Source organism: Gymnoscopelus microlampas (assembly GCF_963454915.1).
Source record: "Gymnoscopelus microlampas genome assembly, contig: SCAFFOLD_112, whole genome shotgun sequence".
NCBI classification, from domain to species: domain Eukaryota; kingdom Metazoa; phylum Chordata; class Actinopteri; order Myctophiformes; family Myctophidae; genus Gymnoscopelus; species Gymnoscopelus microlampas.
In genome coordinates, this window is record NW_028155703.1 from 62,174 (window position 1) to 85,739 (window position 23,566).

General features: G+C 45.3%; 1 protein-coding gene across 4 annotated transcripts in view; it reads right to left on the reverse strand.

The window, feature by feature from the left end:
• The window catches only part of LOC311041319 (protein NLRC3-like), a 79,785-nt gene extending 59,794 nt beyond the window's left edge, over positions 1-19,991 (reverse strand). For 3 of the 4 annotated variants that reach the window (XM_084086223.1, XM_084086222.1, XM_084086220.1), the window contains exons 1-4: positions 19,893-19,967; positions 16,851-16,954; positions 5,262-5,425; positions 47-160 (exon numbers count right to left, since the gene is read on the reverse strand). In XM_084086223.1, coding sequence (XP_083942349.1) covers positions 47-160; positions 5,262-5,407 — 260 coding nt within the window. In that variant the 5' untranslated portion in view covers positions 5,408-5,425; positions 16,851-16,954; positions 19,893-19,967. Of the gene's footprint in view, positions 1-46; positions 161-5,261; positions 5,426-16,850; positions 16,955-19,892 lie in introns of all 4 variants that reach the window. The other variant, XM_084086221.1, reaches the window with a different exon arrangement.
• Between the last annotated feature and the right edge of the window lie 3,575 nt (positions 19,992-23,566).

Below are 23,566 nucleotides of genomic sequence, written 5' to 3' on the forward strand. Positions count from 1 at the left end.
CATAATTTTATAGTGTCATGTATATTGTATAGGAGGATTCACATACTCTGTGTGTGGAGGTCCAGGTTCATTACTGAAGTAAAGAGGTTCATCTTTAGACCAGTCACTCTTCATAGACACACAGCTGAGTGTTGGAGACTCTGGTCTGTGGTGAAAACTTCTGGAATCATATAAATGTTTGTTTGAAAGAAAAAGTCAATTTGTTCAAGATAGATTGTTTTATTGTTACATTAAATTTACTTCTAAAAGGGTAACATCTTTTAGTTTCCTCTCACAACATTGCAGCAACAATAAAACTGAATAGAAACATACAGTACAATAACAGGTGATAGACAGATTGTACATAGATTGTCGTATACTGTATGCACACAAGCAGCCAGCCTGTCTAGTGCAGCATCACCACTGAACACCACACTTTGATTTGAACCACTTAATTCACAAACTGCACACATACTGTAGTAACTATACAATCTGTAGATAAACATTGACCAGGGATGATACAACATTATTAGATGCTACATCTTGTTTTTGTAATTCATGTAGTATGAGATGGGAGCGTACTCAAGTTCCCTCAACCCTATGTTCCCTCAGCCCTATGTTCCCTCAGCCCTATTTTCCCTCATCCCTATGTTCCCTCAGCCCTATGTTCCCTCATCCCAAATTAGACCCTATGTTCCCTCAGCCCTATGTTCCCTCATCCCAAAATAGACCCTATGTTCCCTCAGCCCTATGTTCCCTCAACCCTATGTTCCCTCAGCCCTATGTTCCTTCAGCCTTATGTTCCATCAGCCCATGTAATATTCTAATGTTTTGTCTTGTCTGTCTGTCTGTCTATCAGTATCATGTCAGTATCATGGTCAGTATCATGTCAGTATCATGGTCAGTATCATGTCAGTATCATGTCAGTATCATGTCAGTATCATGTCAGTATCATGGTCAGTATCATGGTCAGTATCATGTCAGTATCATGGTCAGTATTATGTCAGTATTATGTCAGTATTATGTCAGTATCATGGTGGTCAGTATCATGTCAGAATTATGTCAATATCAGGAGTGGTTATTTGCTTCAGTCATCAAAACGATTTCTATAAGTTTAGGGTTGTAATGGATAAAATAAAATAATTTACCCATAATTTTCCTATGACTGATAAAAGTATTAAACTCCCTTTTTAATACAGTATCTACTGTGTTAAAAAGTTTCTGGGGGAGGACCCCCAGCCATATATGTCCAACCCGTATTCATTTGACTGTGTAATGTTCATGTCTGTATATCAGAACTTTGTTTGTACTCATTTAAATCCCCCTCTATTTTTTTTATTTTTTATAATAAGCTAAGTTTTCCATGGCTTATTATACCTTTAAACTCATTTTTTTGTAATATAGTTGTTTTGGATATCTACAAAAGCTCGATATTAGTATAGACATGTATCATTATTATTATTAATATTTTACTTTATTAGCTGTGATAAAAGTTCAATAGTTCATCAGTAATTCTTTGCAGCTGTTGTTATAGGTACCTATAGGTTTCAAAGCTGTTTGAATTTGAATTGATGAGAAATTATCAATATAATTTAACATCAGTCAGTTTCACAGCTGTCTGAATTTGAATTGATGAGAGAAACTATACATATAGTTTAATGTGTCTTAGCTGACCAGGTCAAAGCAATTAAGTTTGACCAATCATGTTGCCCAAGCATCATGGTCAGCATCATGGTCAGTATCATGGTCAGTAGCATGGTCAGCATCATGGTCAGTCATGGTCATGGTCATCATGGTCAAGTTTTCCTTGTGACATAATGTACACGTATACGTACCCCCAGAACATGCTTTCAACACGTACAATTTAAGGTTACGTGGCGCGGCTCCGACGCCCCGCGGGTCCGAAAGCCGAAATCCGGGCTCAAAAAGGGTGGAAAAAGAGCAGATCCACAAGCCTGGATAGGCCTGTGGTGGCCGCGGGGCGCAATACCGGCCGTGTCTACAAGGCGGCGCCCTCCCCAGTCCATGGTCCCCGGTAGTGATGAGCGGGTCGACCCGTAACCCGCGGGACCCGCGGGTCAACCCGCGGCGCGGGTGGATCGAGTCAGAATTTCAGAGGCAATTATGCGGGCTGTGGGTGAGCGGGTCAGCCGCTCTCACACGCAAAAAAAAATAAAATGATCACATGCTCTTGTTTTGTCTTTATTCCTAATAAGAATAAGAATAATAACAATAAAACAGTTTGAATACACTTGGAGATTATTTTCCAGCCATGATTTTACAGAATTAAAAAAACATCGCGGGTCGCGGGGCGGGTTGAGCCATAGATTTATACATGGGTTCGCGGGGCGGGTTGAGGCGGGTTGGGTTCCGTCGCGGGGCGGGGCGGGGCGGGTCATGAAAAAACCCGACCCGCTCATCACTAGTCCCCGGCCCACCTCCGCGCCCAGGGACGGTGGCTCCCGGAGCGGGTAGAGCAACCGAGTGTGAACCCGGCAGTCTGCCGGGAGGCCCAGGGCTCCTGGCCTCTCCCCTGCTGGAAGGGGGAAGCCAGGGAGAAGGGCCGACTCGTGCCATAAGATAGCTAGGGATCATGCCCAGGAAGAGGCACCTTCCAGTTCCTGGGGTAGCGACGGGGCGGCGAAGACCCCCAAAATCATGGTTCTTTGAAAAATTTCGATTTTTTTTCTAAGTGTCCGCATGGGCTCCAGAGGTCCCCGGGGACCCCCTGGAGGACCCCCGGCCTAAAATTCCAACTTTTTTCGGCTTGTCGATCTGCGCTTTTTCGGGCTAAACGGCCCGTACCTCCCGGTCCGTGGGTCGCTCGGGGCCGGCGGAGGGCTCGTTGGATCCGGGCCGGGGGTGCGCACGTGTCGGTACCCCCCCCCCCCCCCCCCCCGGGCCCCTGGGTGGCTGCCCCCAATTTCGCATTGGGGGGAAAGTGGCCACTTGTGCCATAGGGTAGCTAGAGACCATGGCCGGACATGGTGCACCATATTGCAGCATATGTTGCAGCCTCAGGTCGCCCTGGCTCTCCCCTGGTGGAGAGGGGGAAGCTACGGACAAGGGCCGACTGGTGCCATAGGATAGCTAGGGCGACGGAGCCTCGCCCGACGTCTGTGGATCTCCGCGTCGTACCTCCCTGTCCCCTCCCCGTGGCCCAGGAGGCGTCCCGCTCGTCCCTGCCTCCCTCCTGTGAAAAAGTCTCCCGGTCGGGACGCCCACTCGCTCTAGAACGTACCTGTGGAGCTTGGCCGTGGGGAGCTTGGCCGCCGGGAGCTCCCGCCGCCCCTCTCACGGGGGGCCTTGGCAGTCTCCACGGACCGGCAACCCCACGGTGCGCGCCTCACCTGGGCGCGCTGTCTCTGTGGCGGAACAGGAGGCCTACCTGGTTGATCCTGCCAGTAGCATATGCTTGTCTTAAAGGGCGCTGCAGACTCGTCTGAGTTGGGCGTGCAGTCACTGCCAAGTGACCACGCCGGGACAGTAACTGATATGGGTGTAGACAACATAGGTGGCGCACGCAGGAGTTGAGTAAACCAAAGTTCCCGATTGTGGACCCACAAGGCAAGTTACCTTGATGGGGTTGGGGGCGGGGGAACTTGACATGAACCTGCGAGCAGCTACGTATCTATGTGGGTTGTGCCCGGCGCCGCGGTTGTCCCGCAACTCAGCAGTGGCTGCACCCGAGTTAATCGAACGAGATTCCCACTGTCCCTACCAGCTACCTAGCGAAACCATAGCCAAGAGAAATTAAATCAGCTCAGACCATAGAGGAAAGAAGACAATCTTCAGCGAGGAAACAAGACCCTGCTAATGGGCGTGATAACTATTGCGGCACCCCTTGTACCACCAGGTACCTGCGGTCTGTAGGACTTATCGCCCGCCGAGGGGTGCTTAATCGTGGGTACGCGGGACCGGCCGGTGAGCCGGGCCCGACGCGCTAAGTTCAGAATAGTCCCAGGGGCGACTATTCTGGTTTGTACCACCAGGTCCCCGCGGTGCTTGGGCCACGGTCTGTAACTTCACTTAACGCCCGCTGAGGGGTGCTTAACACATCGGGTGCCAAACACGGTCTGAACCGTGTGTTTACATAGTGGCGGTTCGGTGCCGAACACGGTCTGAACCGTGAGTTTGGTCTTTTTGTTTTTTCCGTTTTTCCCCGCGCGGGCGGGGCTAGAGCAGCTCTGGGAGCACCCATTGTAATCCTGCGAAGGAAGTGCCAGATCGCTCACCGGAAACAAAAAAAAAATTCACATCCGCTTCCTGTCTATTTCCTACTTTGAAACGCCTATATCTCCGAATCTGTTTCCTGTGGGGAAAACCGGTCATGCGCGAAGCGCGATCCCCCCCCGTTGTAACTCGCAAGGGTAATGTTATGGTTCCAGGCTGTAGCCAGGCTCATGGCTCAACATGAATCGATGCTTTTTTTCGTGTGGATTTGCTCATCGCGGAGTCTACAGATTTAAACAGTAAAGCGCAGTCAATGGGGAGAATGCTGGCACCCAACGTAAGTTGTTATGAAAAAACGCTGGCACCCGATGTGTTAAGAGTGGGTCCACGGGACCGCCTGGAGAGCCGGGTGTCCGTCGAGGCCTCCCCGGGGGTCCCCAGGGGTCCCTGGCTGTAGAGGCCTGACCCGACCGACAGACTGGTCGGGTTAAGCCTCCGGAGCCAGGGACCCCCGGGGGTCCCCGGTCCACCTCCGCGCCCAGGGACGGCTGTCGGACTGGTGGGCTTTCGGAGCAGCGGGCCGTCGGAGCTGCACCACGTAGCCACAATTTAATGTTGTGGTCACCATCATCATCGGTGTAAAGAAAACTTTATGAAGTCTTATAACTTATAACTTACTAATAATATATCTATATATAGTCTTATACCTTTGGGGGATGCCTTGGGGAGCCCGGGGGAACCCAACAGGTGACCCCAACAGCACATTATGGAAGGGCCATATGTGACGCTGAAGGAACATAGGGATGAGGGAAGATAGGGTCTAATTTGGGATGAGGGAACATAGGGCTGAGGGAACATAGGGTATGATTTGGGATGAGGGAACATAGGGCTGAGGGAACATAGGGTCTAATTTGGGATGAGGGAACATAGGGTTGAGGGAACATAGGGCTGAGGGAACATAGGGACTAATTTGGATAAAATAGATTTGTTAGGGATTGAGGGAACATAGGGCTGAGGGAACATAGGGCTGAGGGAACATAGGCATGACCCCGTATGAGATCACTTTGTTGTGTTAGTGTTGTGTATGTTGTATAGGAGGATTGACATACTGTGTGTGTGGAGGTCCAGGTTCATTACTGAGGTTAGGAGGGTCATCTTTAGACCAGTCACTCTTCATATACACAGATGCAGGCTCTGGTCTGTGGATGTGCTGTTTCTCAGTTCCCTCCTCCTTTCTCTCCTCACAATGACTCATCTTTGGTCTTTATTAAACCTGTCAAGATTACAGTGAAAATAGACCAGCAAACAGTAAATGTTTGCTTCATATGCACAATGTGCATGCACACACAGACACAGCTTAGCCACACACACAGTCACGTGCACAGACTGTGCACAATGCTTTACTCTCCTACTGTTCCTACACCACGCCTACTGCTAATATACATGATGTTCCTCTGGTTTCCTGTCAATCAGCAGGTGATTGGTCCTGGTCTCTGGTCCTGAACACTCACAGTACTGATGCTTTGTATAGTATTCGTCTAACCAGCAATGAACATAGAGCTAGGATACCAGGTCAATGAGGTTAACTAGCTGCTATGATTGCGCGCGCGCGCGCGCACACACACACACACACACACACACACACACACACACACACACACACACACACACACACACACACACACACACACACACACACACACACACACACACACACACACACACACACACACAGCCTGTATACAGTTTGCCACTCTCTCCTTACTGGTCCCATGCTCCTCCTTTGGAGAGAAAATAAAATGCATTAACTTTCAGCAAATCTAATAGTTGTTTGTGATAACAATATACGCTGAATCACAGATTGATTTGTAAATGATTAAATATGTTGTATTTTTATATATACAGTAAAGAAATAGTTCTAAAATACAGTACAATAACAGTTGCACAGATAGATTAATAATTGGGATGGACATTATAAATGGCCCACAGCCCTGAAAGTCCTATTTAAACCCTCTGGGCCGGCAGAACACAGTAGTGATGGGAAAAACAGTTCATTTCGGTGAACGAATGATTCTCGTTCAGTTCACGGCAAAGACTCGTTCAAATGATTCGTTCACGTTCTCGTTCAGTTCCGCTTCAGGTCCCGGCGGAGCGTATGCGATGCGCTACGCAAACTGCATGAAACTGTGTGCATCTGATCCCACTGACTACACTGACATGACTGCACAGTAGTCTACTCTGTACAGAAACACAGCACTGTCATTCACCATCTAATTGCACCATCTTCTTTGTAATATAATGTGTAGAAGTAATATTTAAATTAATAATAAATAGAAATAAATAATACATAAATAAAGTGTTTTTACTTTACTGGAGTATTTTCAATTATCAGTATTTTTACTTCTACTCAACTACATCTCAGAGTCAAATATTGTACTTTTACTCCACTACAATTATTTGAAAACTTTAGTTACTTGTTACATTGTTACCTACCTGTTGACTTCTTGACTTGTAAATAATCACTTGTAGTACGCCCCAGTAATCTCTCGGGACTACCGCAGGTACGGCAACACTTAATAACCAAAACATTTAGGAACACAACTGTCTACACTACCTTTATTCCTATCAATATGACAGTGGGGGAGATGCAGTTGTCAATGCAAAAGTAATAATACTCAGCTAATATTTCACTCCATTGTTAAATTGTCATGTTTTATTTCTCCTTATTTTATTTTATGTAGCATGAGATCACCTTGTCATGTTGTGTATATTGTATAACAAGAGGTTTCACATACTTTGCCTCAAAAATTCAGTAACGCTGTTACAGTTACTGTAATTTAAATGGGTGCGTTATCTGCGTTATTGATGTGATCCAATTGAACTGGTTCCCCCACGGAGTCTATCTATCATCTGACCCAGTGGTTCCTCAACCTTTTCAGGCCGCGATTATTTTGGGGCCCCCCAAAATAATCATATTTGAACTGGGGACCCCCTAAAATAATCATATTTTAACTGGTGACCCCCCCACCCTGACAAGCACTTGGAATTGTTGGCATTACATTTTGTTTGACACAGATAAATATTGTGAAAATAGCAGATTTAATTCTACAAGCTCACAACGCCTCACAATGCGATAACACACACACACACACACACACACACACACACACACACACACACACACACACACACACACACACACACACACACACACAGACACACACACACACACACACACACACACACACACACACACACACACACACACACACACACAGATAACAACCTCACTCTACAACAAAATATCACATGACCTAACTCCCCTGAGCTGTCGACGGAGGCAGTCGCATTTTCTTCTCCCTCCTCCTCCCTTGGCCTAGCTTATCTCGGCGCCAGCGGAGCCTGGAGCCGAGATGGCTAACCTCCCAGGCTATCTATGCCAGGCTATCTATGCCTCCCTCCCTACCTCCCTAGCCCTGTGTGTCTTGTCCTTCGTATGCATTCGCTTGATTCCTGTGACTGAGCTCAACGGGTCTGCCTAGTGATCTCTCTCTCTACAATCCTCAACCTCGAAGCGACCACCATGAATTTCCTGATTGATTAGGGGTTCAACGCGATCGACACTATTTTTTCAACCAAGTCTGAGGGCGCTTCAGACGGAAATTGCCCTGCAAAAACCTACCCTGCGGGATACCTAAAAGACTCGTATGGGAAATGGCAGCCACTTTGCCTTTCTCTGCTGAGTATTGAGGATTCGGAAGATGCGTATATCTTTGGGCTTCTGGTGGTGGGACTACTGCTGATTGGCGTGGCCGTTGCTCTCGTGTACCGGAAAATTGGGAAGATGGCTGCGATGGCGGGCCAGCCTCGCTTGCCGATCATGGTTATGGCTATCGGGAAGTCGATCCAGGAGCAGACGGGAAGGCTCGACTTCATAGCGGCACGTCTAGCCGTCCTGGCGCGGCAGAATCGCGTGGACCGAACAGACTATAGAGGGGGTGCAAATGGAGCCTCCTCGGACTAAAATGATCTCAAGGGAAATATTTGAATCCCCTGCCCGCATAAATCATCCGAGGCTACGGACGTGAGGGGAGACATCGCTACGCTGAGCTGGGCCTCATTCGCTGGGACCCCCCCCCACCCACACCTTCCCACCCTAACCATCTGCTGTTGAACTTGTCTCCTGCCTAGGCGGGGGGGGAGCGAGATAGCAGCATATACTCACACACCACACATGACCTTGTGCCGCTTGGGACACTGACTGCTTTCATGCCTGTTGTTATGGACTCCTCCAGTACGCAGAGACTCTCGAGCTCTGTTGCTCCGCATTCCACCGCGATAAGGAGAATTACTATTTCAACCGATCCACCGCGCAAAAGACACTGTGACCTAACGGACTCGGCCATAAATACTGATAAAACCCCTTGCACTCAAGCTGCCTCTGACCATGTACCCTTCCCCCCCTCCTTGCAAGGCTTGAACATGATTGTCTACATATGAGTTGTTTTTGCAAATTCTTATCCTGTTATGACTGTAATCTGTAGGCCATGACCGTGATAACATTTGATTTTTTTGAACTCCCCCCACCCTTGGTGTCTCTTTCCCTCTCCCATCTCTCTACTACCCTAACCCCCCCCCCCCTCTTTCTCTTTCCCACCTCCACCCCACCACTAGCGCCACATGGCTGTTGCCGCAGGCTGCTGCGGTGTTGTGCAGGGTTGCCTTGGAACGTGCAGTCTATCGCGGAGCGCACGGCTCTTTTACCGTTCACGAGAGGACAACAACCCGACCTGAAGCTAACGTGCTAACGGCTTTTCCAACGCGTACCGTGCATCATGTCGGACGGACTTCGCAGACCAGACCCTCTCACCTTTGATGAGAACATCGCTGAGAACTGGCGAGTGTTTGAACAAGAATATGACATTTTTATCGCGGCTACACACTATGACAAGCCAGCCCGCACACAAGCCTACATTCTCCTCAATCTAGCAGGATCAGAGGCCATTGAAATGGAGAGATCGTTCGTCTATACGCCCGAAGTGAGAGGACCCGATGTTGACGGTGCACCTGGAGCCATCATCACTACAGCTGAGTTGAAAGAGGACCCCGAATGTTTGAAGAGGAAATTTCGGGAGATCTGCAGTCCCCAAATAAACATTACAATGGAGAGACACAAATTCAATACAAGGTCCGAGAACCAAGGTGAGCCAATTGAATCATATGTCACAGACCTAAGGATCAAAGCAAAGAGCTGCAAATTTGGAAAACTGCAAGATGAGCTCATCCGTGATAAACTGGTCTGTAGCATAAATGATGATAACCTGAGAAGAATAATGCTGCGTGACAGTGGGCTGACTCTAGCTAAAGCTATCTCTGTGTGTCAAATATGTGAGCAGACAGAGCATCACACAAGGACATTGTCATCACCACATGCTCCCACTAGTGTTGACAGCGTGCAGTACAAATATGGAAGGCAGCAGAGATTTGAGCCACGTCAGAGAGCACAGACGGGGAGAAATGCTCAGCCCATTGTCAGCTGTAATAATTGTGGTGGCAGCCACGATGCTAAGAAAGACAGTTGCCCGGCTTTTGGCCAACAGTGCCATGTATGTAAAAAGTGGAACCACTACAAGAAGTGCTGCAGATCAGGACAGAGGTACTCTAGGATACAGAGTTCCAGGGAATCTGTCCATCCACTTGAATTGAACCAGGCCACAGGTAGTAATACTGATGATGAATCATTCTGTATTGATGGAATAACAGTGGTCGTGGACACAATAGACTCTAATGTGCAAGAGAAAAATGTAGCGTTCGCCACTGTACACATCAATGACAAGCCTGTGGAAATGAAAGTTGACACAGGTGGACAATGAAATGTTCTATCCTATGATGCCTTCAAACATGTGGAGAACAGAGAACTGATAGACCGTTCAATAATCACCAACCTTGTTGCATATGGGGGAAATATGATAAGCACCTTGGGCTCAGTCGTCCTGCAATGTCAACTAGCAGGTCAGCAATATGCACTACAGTTCCACATTGTGGAGAGAAATGTCCAGCCACTACTAGGCCTACTAGCAAGCATACGCATGAAGCTAGTGACACTGAGCAAGGACGTCCACCAACTCAGCGTGAACACGGATGCCAACCTGCCACACAAGCTCTTCACAGAGTATGCAGACTTATTCAAGAATGAACTTGGCAAGCTACCAGTGACATACTCCATGAAATTGGACCCTGATGTGCACCCCGTCGTCCGCCCTGCACGCCGCATCCCTGTAGCCATGCAGGACAGAGTAAAAGCAGAGCTGGAGAGGATGGCAGACCTGGGTGTCATCACCCCCATATCTGAACCAACCGAATGGGTGTCATCCATGGTAGCGACAAACAAGAAGCAGACGACAGACATGAGGATCTGCATCGACCCCAGAGACCTTAACACAGCCTTAAAGCGCCCCCACCATCCAATGCGCACGGTGGAAGAGGTTGCATCACAGATGGCAAATGCAACACTTTTTTCAGTTCTAGATGCCAAAAGCTTGTTCTGGCAGATCTATCTAGACAGCAAGTCTTCTCTGCTAACTACTTTTAGCACACCTTTTGGACGCTACAGATTCCTCAGAATGCCGTTTGGAATAAACTCAGCCAGTGAAGTATTCCAGCGCACAATGGAACAGATATTCGCAGGATATCCCTGTGCCATCATCGTTGACGACATCATCGTCGGAGGCCGCACTGAAGCAGAGCACGACGCAAACCTAAAGAGGGTGCTTGACCGAGCACGCAAAGTTAATCTGAGGCTCAACCCCCTCAAAAACAAATTCCGGCTGACAGAGGTCAGTTATGTCGGCCATGTGTTCACCAGTGAAGGTCTGAAAGCGGACACTGACAAGACCACGGCAATCACCGAAATGCCTGTTCCTGAAGATGTCACAGCTCTACAGCGATTTCTAGGCATGATCAATTACCTAGGAACGTTTGTGCCAAACTTGAGTGAGCTGTCTGCCCCTCTGAATCAGCTGACGCGCAAAGACACAGTATGGTGCTGGCTAAAGCAACACCAGGACGCCTATGACACACTGAAGAGATGCATCTCCAGTCCGCCTGTCCTGTCGTACTATAATGTCGATCAACCAGTCACGCTCACATGTGATGCTTCACAACACGGACTAGGAGCAGCATGTCTACAAGGGGGGCAGACCAATTGCCTACGCATCACGGACAATGACTCAGCCAGAAACACGCTATGCCCAAATTGAAAAAGAACTCCTGGCAGTCGTGTTTGCATGTTCGCGATTCAATGACTACTGTACATCTACGGAAAGCCAGTCACCATAGAAACCGACCACCAACCCCTGGTCACAATCATCAGAAAGCCGATCTACACAGCGCCCGCACAACTCCAACGTATGATGCTGCAGCTCCAGAAGTATAACATCGACCTGGTCTACAAAAAAGGAAAGCAGATGTTCCTGGCCGATACCCTGTCACTCGCCCCCAGGGCATCCACACTTCAGCATGGGAACGAGTTAAACGACTTCGAGGTAACGACAGTCAGCCGAGTCTCGTCCAGCCGCCTGGATGAACTTAGGAGACACACAGCAGAAGATGGACTACTGCATACCCTCTCTTCTGTTATCAGACACGGATGGCATGTCAGACAGCACAGTGCTCCACCATCCATCAGTCCTTTCTTTCCATTCAGAGACGAGCTCACCATCGAGGAGGGTGTCATCATGAAAGGTCACAAACTTGTCATTCCCCAGTCACTACAGAAAGTGTACACAGACATCATGCACAGAGGACACCCAGGAGCGGAGTCCACTAAACGCAGAGCCCGAGACATAGTGTTCTGGCCCACCATGAGCAGAGACATTGACAGAACAGTACTCTCATGCTCTGTTTGCAACAGCCAGAGGCCCCATCAGCAGAGGGAACCACTACAGTCACATCCAGTTCCTGACCTACCATGGTCCACAGTGGGAACTGATATCTTTGAATGGGATGGCAAGCATTTCCAGGTGCTTGTAGACTCGTACTCTGGCTGGTATGAGATTGACTTGCTCAAGGACATCACATCAGCGACAGTCATCACAAAGCTGAAAAGACATTTCTCTGTACATGGCTCCCCATGTCTTCTCATCTCAGACAATGCGGGACAGTACACCAGCCAGAAGTTCAGAGATTTTGCTGCACAGTGAGACTTCGAGCATGTAACCAGCAGCCCCGAGTTCCCACAGTCCAATGGTTTGGCTGAACGGGCAGTGCAAAGTGCTAAGCAACTGATGGAAAAGTCAAAGAGGGACGGACGGCACAGATGTGTTCCTCAACCTCTTGAACCTGAGGAATATCCCTCGCGACGCACACCTTGGCTCACCTGCACAGAGACTAATGTCAAGGCAGACCCGCACTACCCTCCCGGTCAGCAAACAGCTACTGCAGCCTGCCCCTCTCAACACCCAACAAGTCACAGCCCAGCTCCAGAAGAAGAGGTTCTCCCAGAAGCTGAGCTATGACAAGTCCAGCCGCCTTCTACGTCCATTGTCGGAGGGCGAAGTGGTCAGAATGCAGACCTCCCAGTGGTACGATAGCATGGGCACGGTAGGAAAGATCTGTGAGGAGCCACGGTCTTACATCATCCGGTCTGGAGGTAAAGACTACAGGAGAAATCACAGACACCTCTTACCTGTTGCCGAGAAACCTCCAGGTCGGCCTGACGGTGCCGACTGGTAGCGCTTCGAACCAGCTGTCAGTGAGACACCTCCCCTCTACGGCGAGAGACAACGAGAACTTATAGACACTTACCCACCCCCAGTCCAAGTGCCCGTAGCTCCAATGCCTGCAGACACTGGTAAGAGCCCTTACACAACACGCTTTGGTCGCACAGTCAGGCCAAACACCAGATACAGTGACTGAGTATTGGACAGGGGATAGACTTTAAGGACTGTTCCGTACTACACATTGTACAAAGTTGTTTAAAAATAAAAAGGAATGTAACAGAGTATTGACTGTTTGAGAATAATTGCCACTTGAAAAAATCTATTGCCATGCATTTGATACTATTATTTTCTTGTTTCAGGCAGCTAAAGTATAGAAGTGCTACTGTTCAACTTTGAGTAGTTATTTGTTGTTTGCACTGTAAGCTAAAGAAGGGAGATGTAGAGCATTTGCCTAATGCTCACTCCGTAGTTAATGTGCCTCGGTAGCCACTGTACGGGCGATGGTCATGTATACTGCGCATGCGCAAGCCGGTGGTATGTTGTTATGCTACTGAAGATACTGATAGCTGTACCGCATGAGTATAATAAACTGAACTCCTATTATAAAGTATTCCCTCCGTTTGGTCATTCTACATCTAACTCACATGGACTTCTGTTCTGCTCTGGTCTTCTAAATATGTTGCTGACCAGTGTTGAACTCCACTATCTTTTTAGTAACTAGTGTTGACTAATTACTTTTGCAATTCAACAACATCTGTTACAATGACTGAGATTAAAATAGGCTTCAGAGGATTATAATGTTTATTATCATCCAGTGATCTACTGTCACTACATGACCCACCCTATTCTGCCTCTGATTGGTTTAGGTTTAGACAAGAGGAGTGATGATTGGTTAAGGTATAGGGTCACATATCATGGTAAGCCAATCTGAGGCAGAGCTGGGCGGGTCTTGTTTTTGTCTCCCTTTTGACACACGCACGCGCACGCACGCACGCACGCACGCACGCACACACACACACACACACACACACACACACACACACACACAGACACACACACACACACACACACACACACACACACACACACACACACACACACACACACACGCAGGGCATGTGTTATTATTCATCCACTATGTGCCACTAGGGGCAGCAGCGGTCTACTGCCTTATCCCACCCACAGGAGACAGCAAGAATATTTTAGTTACTAGTTACTATCCTCTCCAAACTGTACATACTTTACTTTACACTTTTGTATAATGTTTTGACACTTGCTTTGGAAAATGTAAACGTAATGTTTTCTCATGCCAATAGCTGATTTGAATTGCAAAATTGTTTGTTTTGGGGGTTTTAGGCACTGTTTTTCCTAGAAAGACAGAGATCCTGTCTGTTGCTTACAGTACAAGATGTGACATATATAGTAAGCAAAATATTAAGCAAATAAAGTTAGATAGCATGATGCTGAGCTAAACATTAGTTTAATTTCAACGTCTTAATTGATAAAATGAGACAGGAAAATGGGCCGCTCTCTCTCTCTATGCCAATAGCTAATTTGAATTGACAAATTGTTTGTTTGTTTATTTCTGTGGTGGTGGTTCAGTGGCACTATTTCTATATATATTTAATCCAATGGCTTTATTATTACAAAACATACACTAACACAGTAACCACTTCAGCCCTACAGTAGCGTATACATTTCGACCATTTGAAACTAGCAGATCTGCAAGAGCACGATGCATCAATCGCGACACATTGTGAGCTGCAGGGCGAGTGTGTGTGTGTGTGTGTGTGTGTGTGTGTGTGTGTGTGTGTGTGTGTGTGTGTGTGTGTGTGTGTGTGTGTGTTGAGAGGCGCGGCGCAGCGCTGCTCAGGAGCGCAGCTGGCTGTCGGAAAAAAACACAGTGGCATAATAAACCGTAAACGAGCGGCCCCCCCTTCCAAAACAGGGCACAGAGAGAGAGAGAGAGAGAGAGAGAGAGAGAGAGAGAGAGAGAGAGAGAGAGAGAGAGAGAGAACATATAGCTAATTTACTATAGGCTACTTTACTCGTAACAGAGTAGGCTACTTATATATAGGCACTGTCTTGTCCTGTCTTGCACCAGTCCTGTTGTAAACTGCGCTCCACTGCATCAAACCAAATTCCTAACATGTCTACATGTCATGGCAATAAAGTCTTCTGATTCTGATTCTGATTCTACTTCTACATTGCATTGCAGTATTGATACATTTACTTAATTAAACTGCAAACCAAAAAACTCTTCAACTGCTGTGCTGCCTGCCTGTCCAGTCTATTCATCGCTAGCCTACAGCATATTAGGCTACACCCCCCCCCCTGCCAAGCCTACTTGTTGTAACTAAAGAGAAGCTAGAGAAGCTAGGCTGTCTTCAACACACACATCCCCCCACTCTTCATCTCCTCCCCAACCTCCCCCAGGGGTGCAATGCTCAGTGGACGGGGTTGCACGCCGAGCAACCACTTATTTGGCCGGGGGGACGTGCAGGCACACGCATAGATTTAAAACTACTTTAAATTCACACTTCATCAAAGTTTACAAAGGCTCCCGACTCACGCCAGGTACATTAACATAGGAATTAGCCTATATGCATATCAATTGTCCATTTTGTGACCTGTACTGTAGGTGTTAAGCGACGTGCGCGTCACGTCATTAAAATAGAGAGCAACCACTTCTCAAATGAGCATAGCATCACTGACCTCCCCCACTCTGCACCTCCACTATTAGACACACACACACTGGCCCTCATTTATCAACGCGGTGCAGCCCAAATAATGGGCGTACGGCGAGATCACCGCACCTTTCGACATTTATCAATATATCCTAACGTGGGCTTCATCCTACGGTACACTGAAATCTCACGTCTGGTCGAGACCAGTTGTTGACGTTGGCTGCACCCGTTTATTCCATCCTAGACCTGCGGAGCAGCATTGTTTGACTGTCTGAGAGGCATCTGGACACATAATCCACTCATAAATGTATATCTACACTAATAAATAATCGTGAAAATATATCATTTTATAAACTAATTTAAACAAACTGCTTTAACAGTCATTCGGTTAAGCTTGCAGATCTGCATGCTGCATTGGCTATTTGAAAATAGCAGATCTACAAGCTCACAACAGGTCGCATCGCGACCTGTTGAGCTTGTAGATCTGCTATTTTCAGCGCAGCAGCGCTTCTGTGAGAGAATTATCGGGAGCCCCGACCATCTTTCATGGACAGTGAGGTCTACAAACTTACAGTAGCTTGTGCTATGTTATAGAGTTATGTCATAGAGAGTTATGTAGGCTACACAGCCTGGCTGGGTTAAGGATATAAACCCGATGCTCCAATATTAACGTGGCCGCACGGAATCACTGCATTCCGCCCGAGTCTCATGACTGCTTTATTTAGTGTAACTCGAACACGTGTGTGTGTGTGTGTGTGTGTGTGTGAGAGAGAGAGAGAGAGAGCGAGAGAGAGCAAGAGAGAGAGGTTTATACGCCGGTTTATACGCTGCGTTGATAAATGAGGGTGACTGTCTGTTCTTCTTGCTGAGATTGATTGATTGATGTACTTTATTTAGTAAGACATGAGAACAACAGTACATGGAAGTACAATGCAATTTGGCACGATCTTTCTATCAGTGTCTATATTCCAGGCAGAACTAGACAGAGTGATCTGAAGACATGCTTCCTATGTATTAAATATTAAATACCAAGTGGTCCTAGTATAATGTATAAAACACTTCAACAACATTAACACCTTAATCCCTCTATTCTTAGTAAACACACCTGGCTCTGTACTTGGACAGCTTTTTTCCCTCTAAACAGTCTTTGCCAAAAATAGCTCAAAGATCAAATTGTGTCCCAACGCCACACGTTCCCTCCAGAATAGGGTCTGTGGGGTTCAAGTGGTTAACATTCTTAACACCAGACTAGAGAGATTGTTGCTACAGTGTATTGTTCAAAATCTCTTACCCTACAATGATCTTTATGCTTTGATCCAACGAGGCAAAACGAAATGGAGTCCAGGCGGTTCAGTTGACTTTGACACCCTTATCTGACAGGGCAGGTACTTTGACCTGCAACCAACAGCGTACACACACACACACACACACACACACACACACACACACACACACACACACACACACACACACACACACACACACACACACACACACACACATACTTCCTCTGTGGTCACATGGTTTACAGTAAACTGCTGTGGAGACTCTGAGTGACTGACACTGTGTCAGAGTCTGAAAGAGAGAGAGAGAGAGAGAGAGAGAGAGAGAGAGAGAGAGAGAGAGAGAGAGAGAGAGAGAGAGAGAGGGGGTGGGGGCTGGGGGCGAGGGAGGGGTAATTCTTTGAGGCACACACCTTTGTTTGCACCTTCAAACGGTCAAACAAGGGAATCATGTGACATTGATCCCCTTTCCCATTCGCTCATACTATGTCATGACGTATGTTTAGGCAGAAGAATCATTAACACTAGCATGACTGAGGTTTCATTACCCCCTACACAGCCTGAAATACGATCATTTTGATCCCCAAACTAGAAAAAGTGCTCCTCGGAGCACAGGTCTCCGCCAGGTCAGGTAGGCTACTGTGGCCTCCTGGTGGCGCTATAATAGGCCAACGTGAAAAGGGTGCCATTTCTTCTTAGGCCTTGCACGACAATCGGACACTGACTGCATTCATGATTTGAGGCATTTTGTTAAAAACATGTGTTTCGCTGAATTAGACCTGTTGGTGGCGCTATAACAGGCCAATGTTAAAATGGTGGCATTTGTTCCTCAACATAGTGTGAATGTGCGTGCAAAGTTTGAGCGCAATTGGACGGTGCGTTCATGATTTGCAGAATTTTGTTCAAAACAAGCCAATAATGCAAACTTTAGATGTCAATCTTAGCCAATCAGTATGGAATATGAAAAATCAAACACATCCGTCGTGATCACATGACTATAGAGATCATGTGTACCGATGTGCGTGAAATGTGGATACAATTGGAAGGAGTAGTATAAAAAAATGTGTTTTACACAAGTCGGCCTCCTGGTGGCGCTATAAAAGGCAGATGTGAAAAATGCAGGGCAAAGGTTTTTCCTTGACCTATAGGGAGTGTGCATACAAAGTTTTACACAGATCGGTGCAATTATAGGTAAAAACACGAATCGGCCTGTTATAGCGCCACCATGAGGCTGATTTAAAAATGTTCAAATGGTAGTTCTTCCTCGGCCTAATGGGAATGTGCGTGCAAAATTTCACGGAAATTGCATGCTGTGTTCATGATTTGAGGCATTTTGTTCAAAACGGAGCACTCCTACAAACTTTGGAAGACATTTTTAGCCAATCAGGAAGGAATATGAGAAATCTGAAAGACCCATTTCGTTTAATGACTGTAGAGATACTATGTACCGATTTGTGGGATTTTTGGACAAAATCTGTAGGAGTACTGTCAAAAAATGTGTTTTGCACAAATCGGCCTCCTGGTGGCGCTATAACAGGCCCCTGTGAAAAATTTGGGGTAGAGGTTCTGCTCTGGTATCCAGGGACTGTGTGTGCACAGTTTGGCTGCGAGCAAGCCAACGGTGCCGGAGATTAGCTGTACACAGACAGATCGAATGACGGACGGACGGACGGACGGACGGACGGACGGACGGACGGACACACGGACGTACGGACAGGGGGTAAAACATACTCTCTCGCCATGCCTTTCGGCCTGGCGGAGACAATAAGGCTATCCTATTGGCTACTGTCTCACCTCTGTGCTCCAGACTAGCTCACAGCTTCTCCCCCAAACCGTGGGGGGTTCCATTGTCTTCTAAATAGACATTAACATCTCAATTGCACTCTGCTCAGTCAGTGAACCCACATAATGTTGTTGTTGTAGGCAGACAGAAACATTATAAAATAGTAATGTAGTATATAAAATAATAATATAAAATGTAATGGTAACTGCAGATACTGTATGTAAAATCTTTATTTAAAAAAAGCGTATAAAACAGCGCAATCTGTAGCGTCACATTAAACTCTTCAGTGAAACATGGAGCCTATATGAACGCTGAAGCCACTGTCTATACGTGACTATCTCCATTGTCCAAAACATATGGATATCTCTTGACAAACCAATATTATATTATATAATATTCACATTATTGTCTGAGCGTAAAGCTCTCATTCTATCAGCTGTCACGCTGACAGAAGCCTCTCCTCTCTTCCTGCCTGTCAGCGCAACAAGTGAACACATTGCTATGTTCCACAAATGTGCTCATTCCTGCTCTAGGCTACTACTCCTGCGCTAAATATCTGATCTACAAACATAAAACAGTCGCTGGCTGACGAGCCCTCTGGTTGTAGATTGGATCTGTTGGCGCAGCATTGGGTTGCAAAATTTTGCGAGAGAAATAAGCAGTCAGGTCTATGAAAATGTTATAAATAATATATTTATATCTGCAAAGTAACTAAAGTTTTCAAATAATTGTAGTGGAGTAAAAGTACAAAATGTGCCTCTGAGCTGTAGTGGAGTAGAACATTATTACCATTATAATGTAATTATATATATATAATTATAATAATAATAATAATAATAATAATAGAAAGACGTGGAAAAACAAGCCCAAAGTCGCTTATAATAAGCAGACATGGCAACATAGACAGAGCGCTGGCTGTAGACAGAGAGCATGGCTGCGCGGTCTGCGGGGGGTCTCGAAGGTGTCAACTGTTCTTACATGGGGGAGTAAGGGTGAGAGCGGTCAAATTAGCCAAAATATAACGACTAGGATGGTATATATGGGTCTGATTTCATATTTATAATAAGTCTCAGAAGAAAAAAAACAGAGATGATTTGTATCAAATAGTTAGGAAAAGTCATGAAAGGGGAATTTCCTCGGAGCTTCATGAGAGAAGATAATCCACTTTAAATTCTCAAAATCGTCCATATTGACCGGCTAGTCATGCAAGTGTTAAGAAGCAATGCTTCTTATATTTCACTTCTAGTAAAGTGATTAAAACTCTTACCCTATATTAATCTTAATCTTTAGGCTTTAATCCAACGTGGTAAAATGGAGTCCATGCTGTTCAGTTCTCTGTGATGTTGTGTTAAAATGGTGGACTGTGTATGAACACATACAGTTCTATCATACAGTAAGGAGTGTCTACAGAGCTGAGGAGGAGTCACTGAGTATTTAACCCTGTGAGGACAGAAAGCCTGGTGAAGCGAGGTTATGTGAGGACAGAGGACTGAGAGGAGAGAGAGGAAACATGTTGTTACAGTCAGGGCCGTGCTTAGGGGTCAGGAGGCCCTAGGGCCTAGGCAAACCCCAGTATGAGGCCCCTGGGTCGGGACCCATATGTGGGTCGCGGACCAATTTTTAAGGGTCGTGAGTAAAATACCCCTTTATTTTTTTTGTTTCCTACATTTTTGTTTTTAATTATTTCAAAAGATAAAAAATGTTTGACAAAAAATGTAAAATATATGTAAAACTAAATAACTTTAAAACTGAAAATAAAGAAAGTAATGAAAATAGCAGATCGAGCTAAAAAGTATATTTCCCAAATTGGTTTAGGAAATTTAGGATTTTAAACATTGTGATGCACACAGGGAGCAATTAGTAGTCTTGATCGGGGACACACATAAACACATTGCTGTCCTTGCCTGGAATCGTACCTGTGACTACCAGGGTTTTTGGCTTCCCAGGCGGGCTCCCTAACCACTCAGCTATAGCTACCATAGAATTGTATGAAGAGAGGGAGGTTAAAGGCAAAGCAATTTTCAAACTTTCACAAATGTACACCAACACAGACAGACAGATGTCTATCTGTCTGATAATTCTATTCCAATCTCACTACTTCCTTACAAGTTATATTCATAGTGAATTGTTATTAAATTAAATAATATCACATATTATTGCTGTCTCACTCTCTTTCTATCCAATGGTGGCATTGGGTATTCAGTTATAAAGCATTGTTTTTCAGTCTGTTGTCTCAGTCACTGCTATAACTACAGTATAGCACTTAAAAAAAAATTATTATGAAGAAGAATAGCTACTTTCATTATTGACATTTAAAACAAACCATTGAAGTAGAACAATTCAATTTGAAGTGAAACACACATTACCATGTCAAAGCCAACATGTGTGGTGGTTTCTGTGGCTAATGTGTGGCCGTTCTCAGATTTCAGATACAGATTACTTGAGAGACCAAATATTTACGGGGCCAGGCTTCCAGCATGGACCCGTTTTGTTATTGGCATTATTGTCTCCGCCAGGCCGTAAGGCATGGCGAGAGAGTATGTTTTACCCTCCGTCCGTGTGTCCGTCCGTGTGTCCGTCCGTGTGTCCGTGTGTCCGTCCGTGTGTCCGTGTGTTACCACCAAATCTCCGGCACCGTTGGCCCGGTCGCTGCGAAACTGTGCACACACACTCCCTGGATGCCAATTCAGAACCTCTGCCTCAAATTTTTCACATGGGCCTGTTATAGCGCCACCAGGAGGCCGATTTGTGCAAAACCCATTTTTTTCACATTATTCCTACAGTTTTTAACCAAACGTCATGCAAATCGGTACACAGTATCTCTATAGTCATGTGATCAACCCTGATCTGTCCGATTTCCCATATTCCATCCTTATTGGTTAAGGTTGCCATCCAAAGTTTGCAGGATTGGTCCGTTTTTATGGAGTTACATTTGTGTCTTTATTAACCAAACAAAAGAAAAATATTTGAGAGAGAAAAAATATAAACAGAGCAAAGAATAGTTTTGAATGAAAACAAAATAAAACAGCAAGCAAAGAATTATAATTAGTAAGCAAAGGAAATTATATAAAAAGAACAAAAACATGTTTTTCATTAAAACAAATTAAAAACGCAATCAAAAAAAGTATTTGCAAGCAAAAAAATATAAGACTTGAAAGAAAAGAAAAAATAATTGAGAACAAGACTTTTAAAATTCAAGAGTAAAAAAATAAGGAAAACTGTTTAAACTACATAAAACAAAATACTTAGTAAAATGTTTGGGTAATAAAATGTGTTGTGCTAAATAACATGTTTTTAATGTTTTTTTTCCTTGTTTGCCAATGAAAGTTTTTTTTTTCTGATTGCAAAACGTCTTCTCTCTCAAAACCTAAGTCTTTGGTCTCGATTCTTTTTTTCTCTCTCTCGGATTTTTTTGTGTGAGGGGTTGAAGTTCAGAAGGCGTGTCCTACGCTGAAAAGATGTAAGACACCTCTCCATTGGTCACTCGGAGTCTGAGTGACAGCGCCTCCCTTCCTTATGTAGTTTGTTGAATGCAGGGATGGAGGTGTGTTACGGCCAGCACTGTTTTTTGATTTATTGAAATATTAGCAGTTTGCCAAAAAAAACAAACAAACGTGAAAGTACAGTTTAATGCAAGGTCAGCTAAGAGGATTTAAACCCAAGAAAGCCTATGACTTGTTTCCATTAGGGTCCTTCCTACTGAATTCATAGAGACATTTATGACAGACAGTATATACACTACTATGCAAAACATCATAAAAACAAAACATAAATATATGTACAGTAAACAGTTTGAGTAAACAGATTTATGGAATACTTTATTAACAGTAGGATACAGAGGTACGATTTTTACAATGATGTTATAAGGATAACACACAAAGGCTTGTTTCCATTGTGGTCCTCTGGGACTGAGGTCAGAGCTCCATCCCAACTCTGGGCGCTACACTATTGAGCATTTTAGGCTATTAGCAATTCAGATGATTCCCTAATGCTAGGTTTCTGTTCTACTTACAGTTTGTGATCTGTATTTAAAATTGTTGTATTGTTGTTATTGTTATAGTAGGCCAGTGGTTCCCAAACTTGGGACCGGGACCCTCAGAGGCGGTCCCCAGATTAGCTTAATGGGCAACATAGTTTTCTCTCTCAACAGTAAACAAACCAACCTATACATACCAAGTGTATACAGGGTAACATATTTTTAAGTGACAATTTAATGACTTTTAAGACCTTCTTAAGGCATTGTGCGCAGTGCGCTTGTAGTTTGGCTATTTTCACAATATTTATCTGTGGAACCGAGTAAAACTAAATGTAATTCCTACAATTTCAAGTGCTTGTCAGGGTGGGTGGTCCCCAGTTCAAGTATGATTATTTTGGGGGGTCCCCAGTTCAAATATGATTATTTTAGGGAGTCACAGCCTGAAACGTTTGGGAACCCTTGAAGTTATAAAATAAAGCTATACATTATTTCATGTTATATTCATTATTCTAATTAAGGCAAGGCTGAAGTGACTGGCCTACTGGCCAGGCCCATTCCAGATAGACTGCTTTGGAAACGTTTAGTCTGATTGTGCGCTTACTTTATGATCCATCATCCAAGGCCTGAGGGTTCGAATCCACTGCGGGTCACTTTTTTATGATAGGTTAGTTATTGTCAGGTTAAGGTAAGGTATAGTTTTCTGTGAGGCTATTGAATTACGCTGGCAGCATCACAAGAGCAGAGGTGAGGGACCCACATACCCATCAAGAGACTACTGACTCACTCACTGAAACTCATACCCTAGGGAAACCTGGTGGTAGACTTGGGTTGGATTTCATTTGCCCCATTGAATTAAAAAGGTAATAGTACAGATTATTTGGGACTGTAGCTTTAAATGCCACATGCATATTTTCAACCTGCCAACAATACCTTAAATCCTAACAAATGCAGTTCTAACTTAGTAT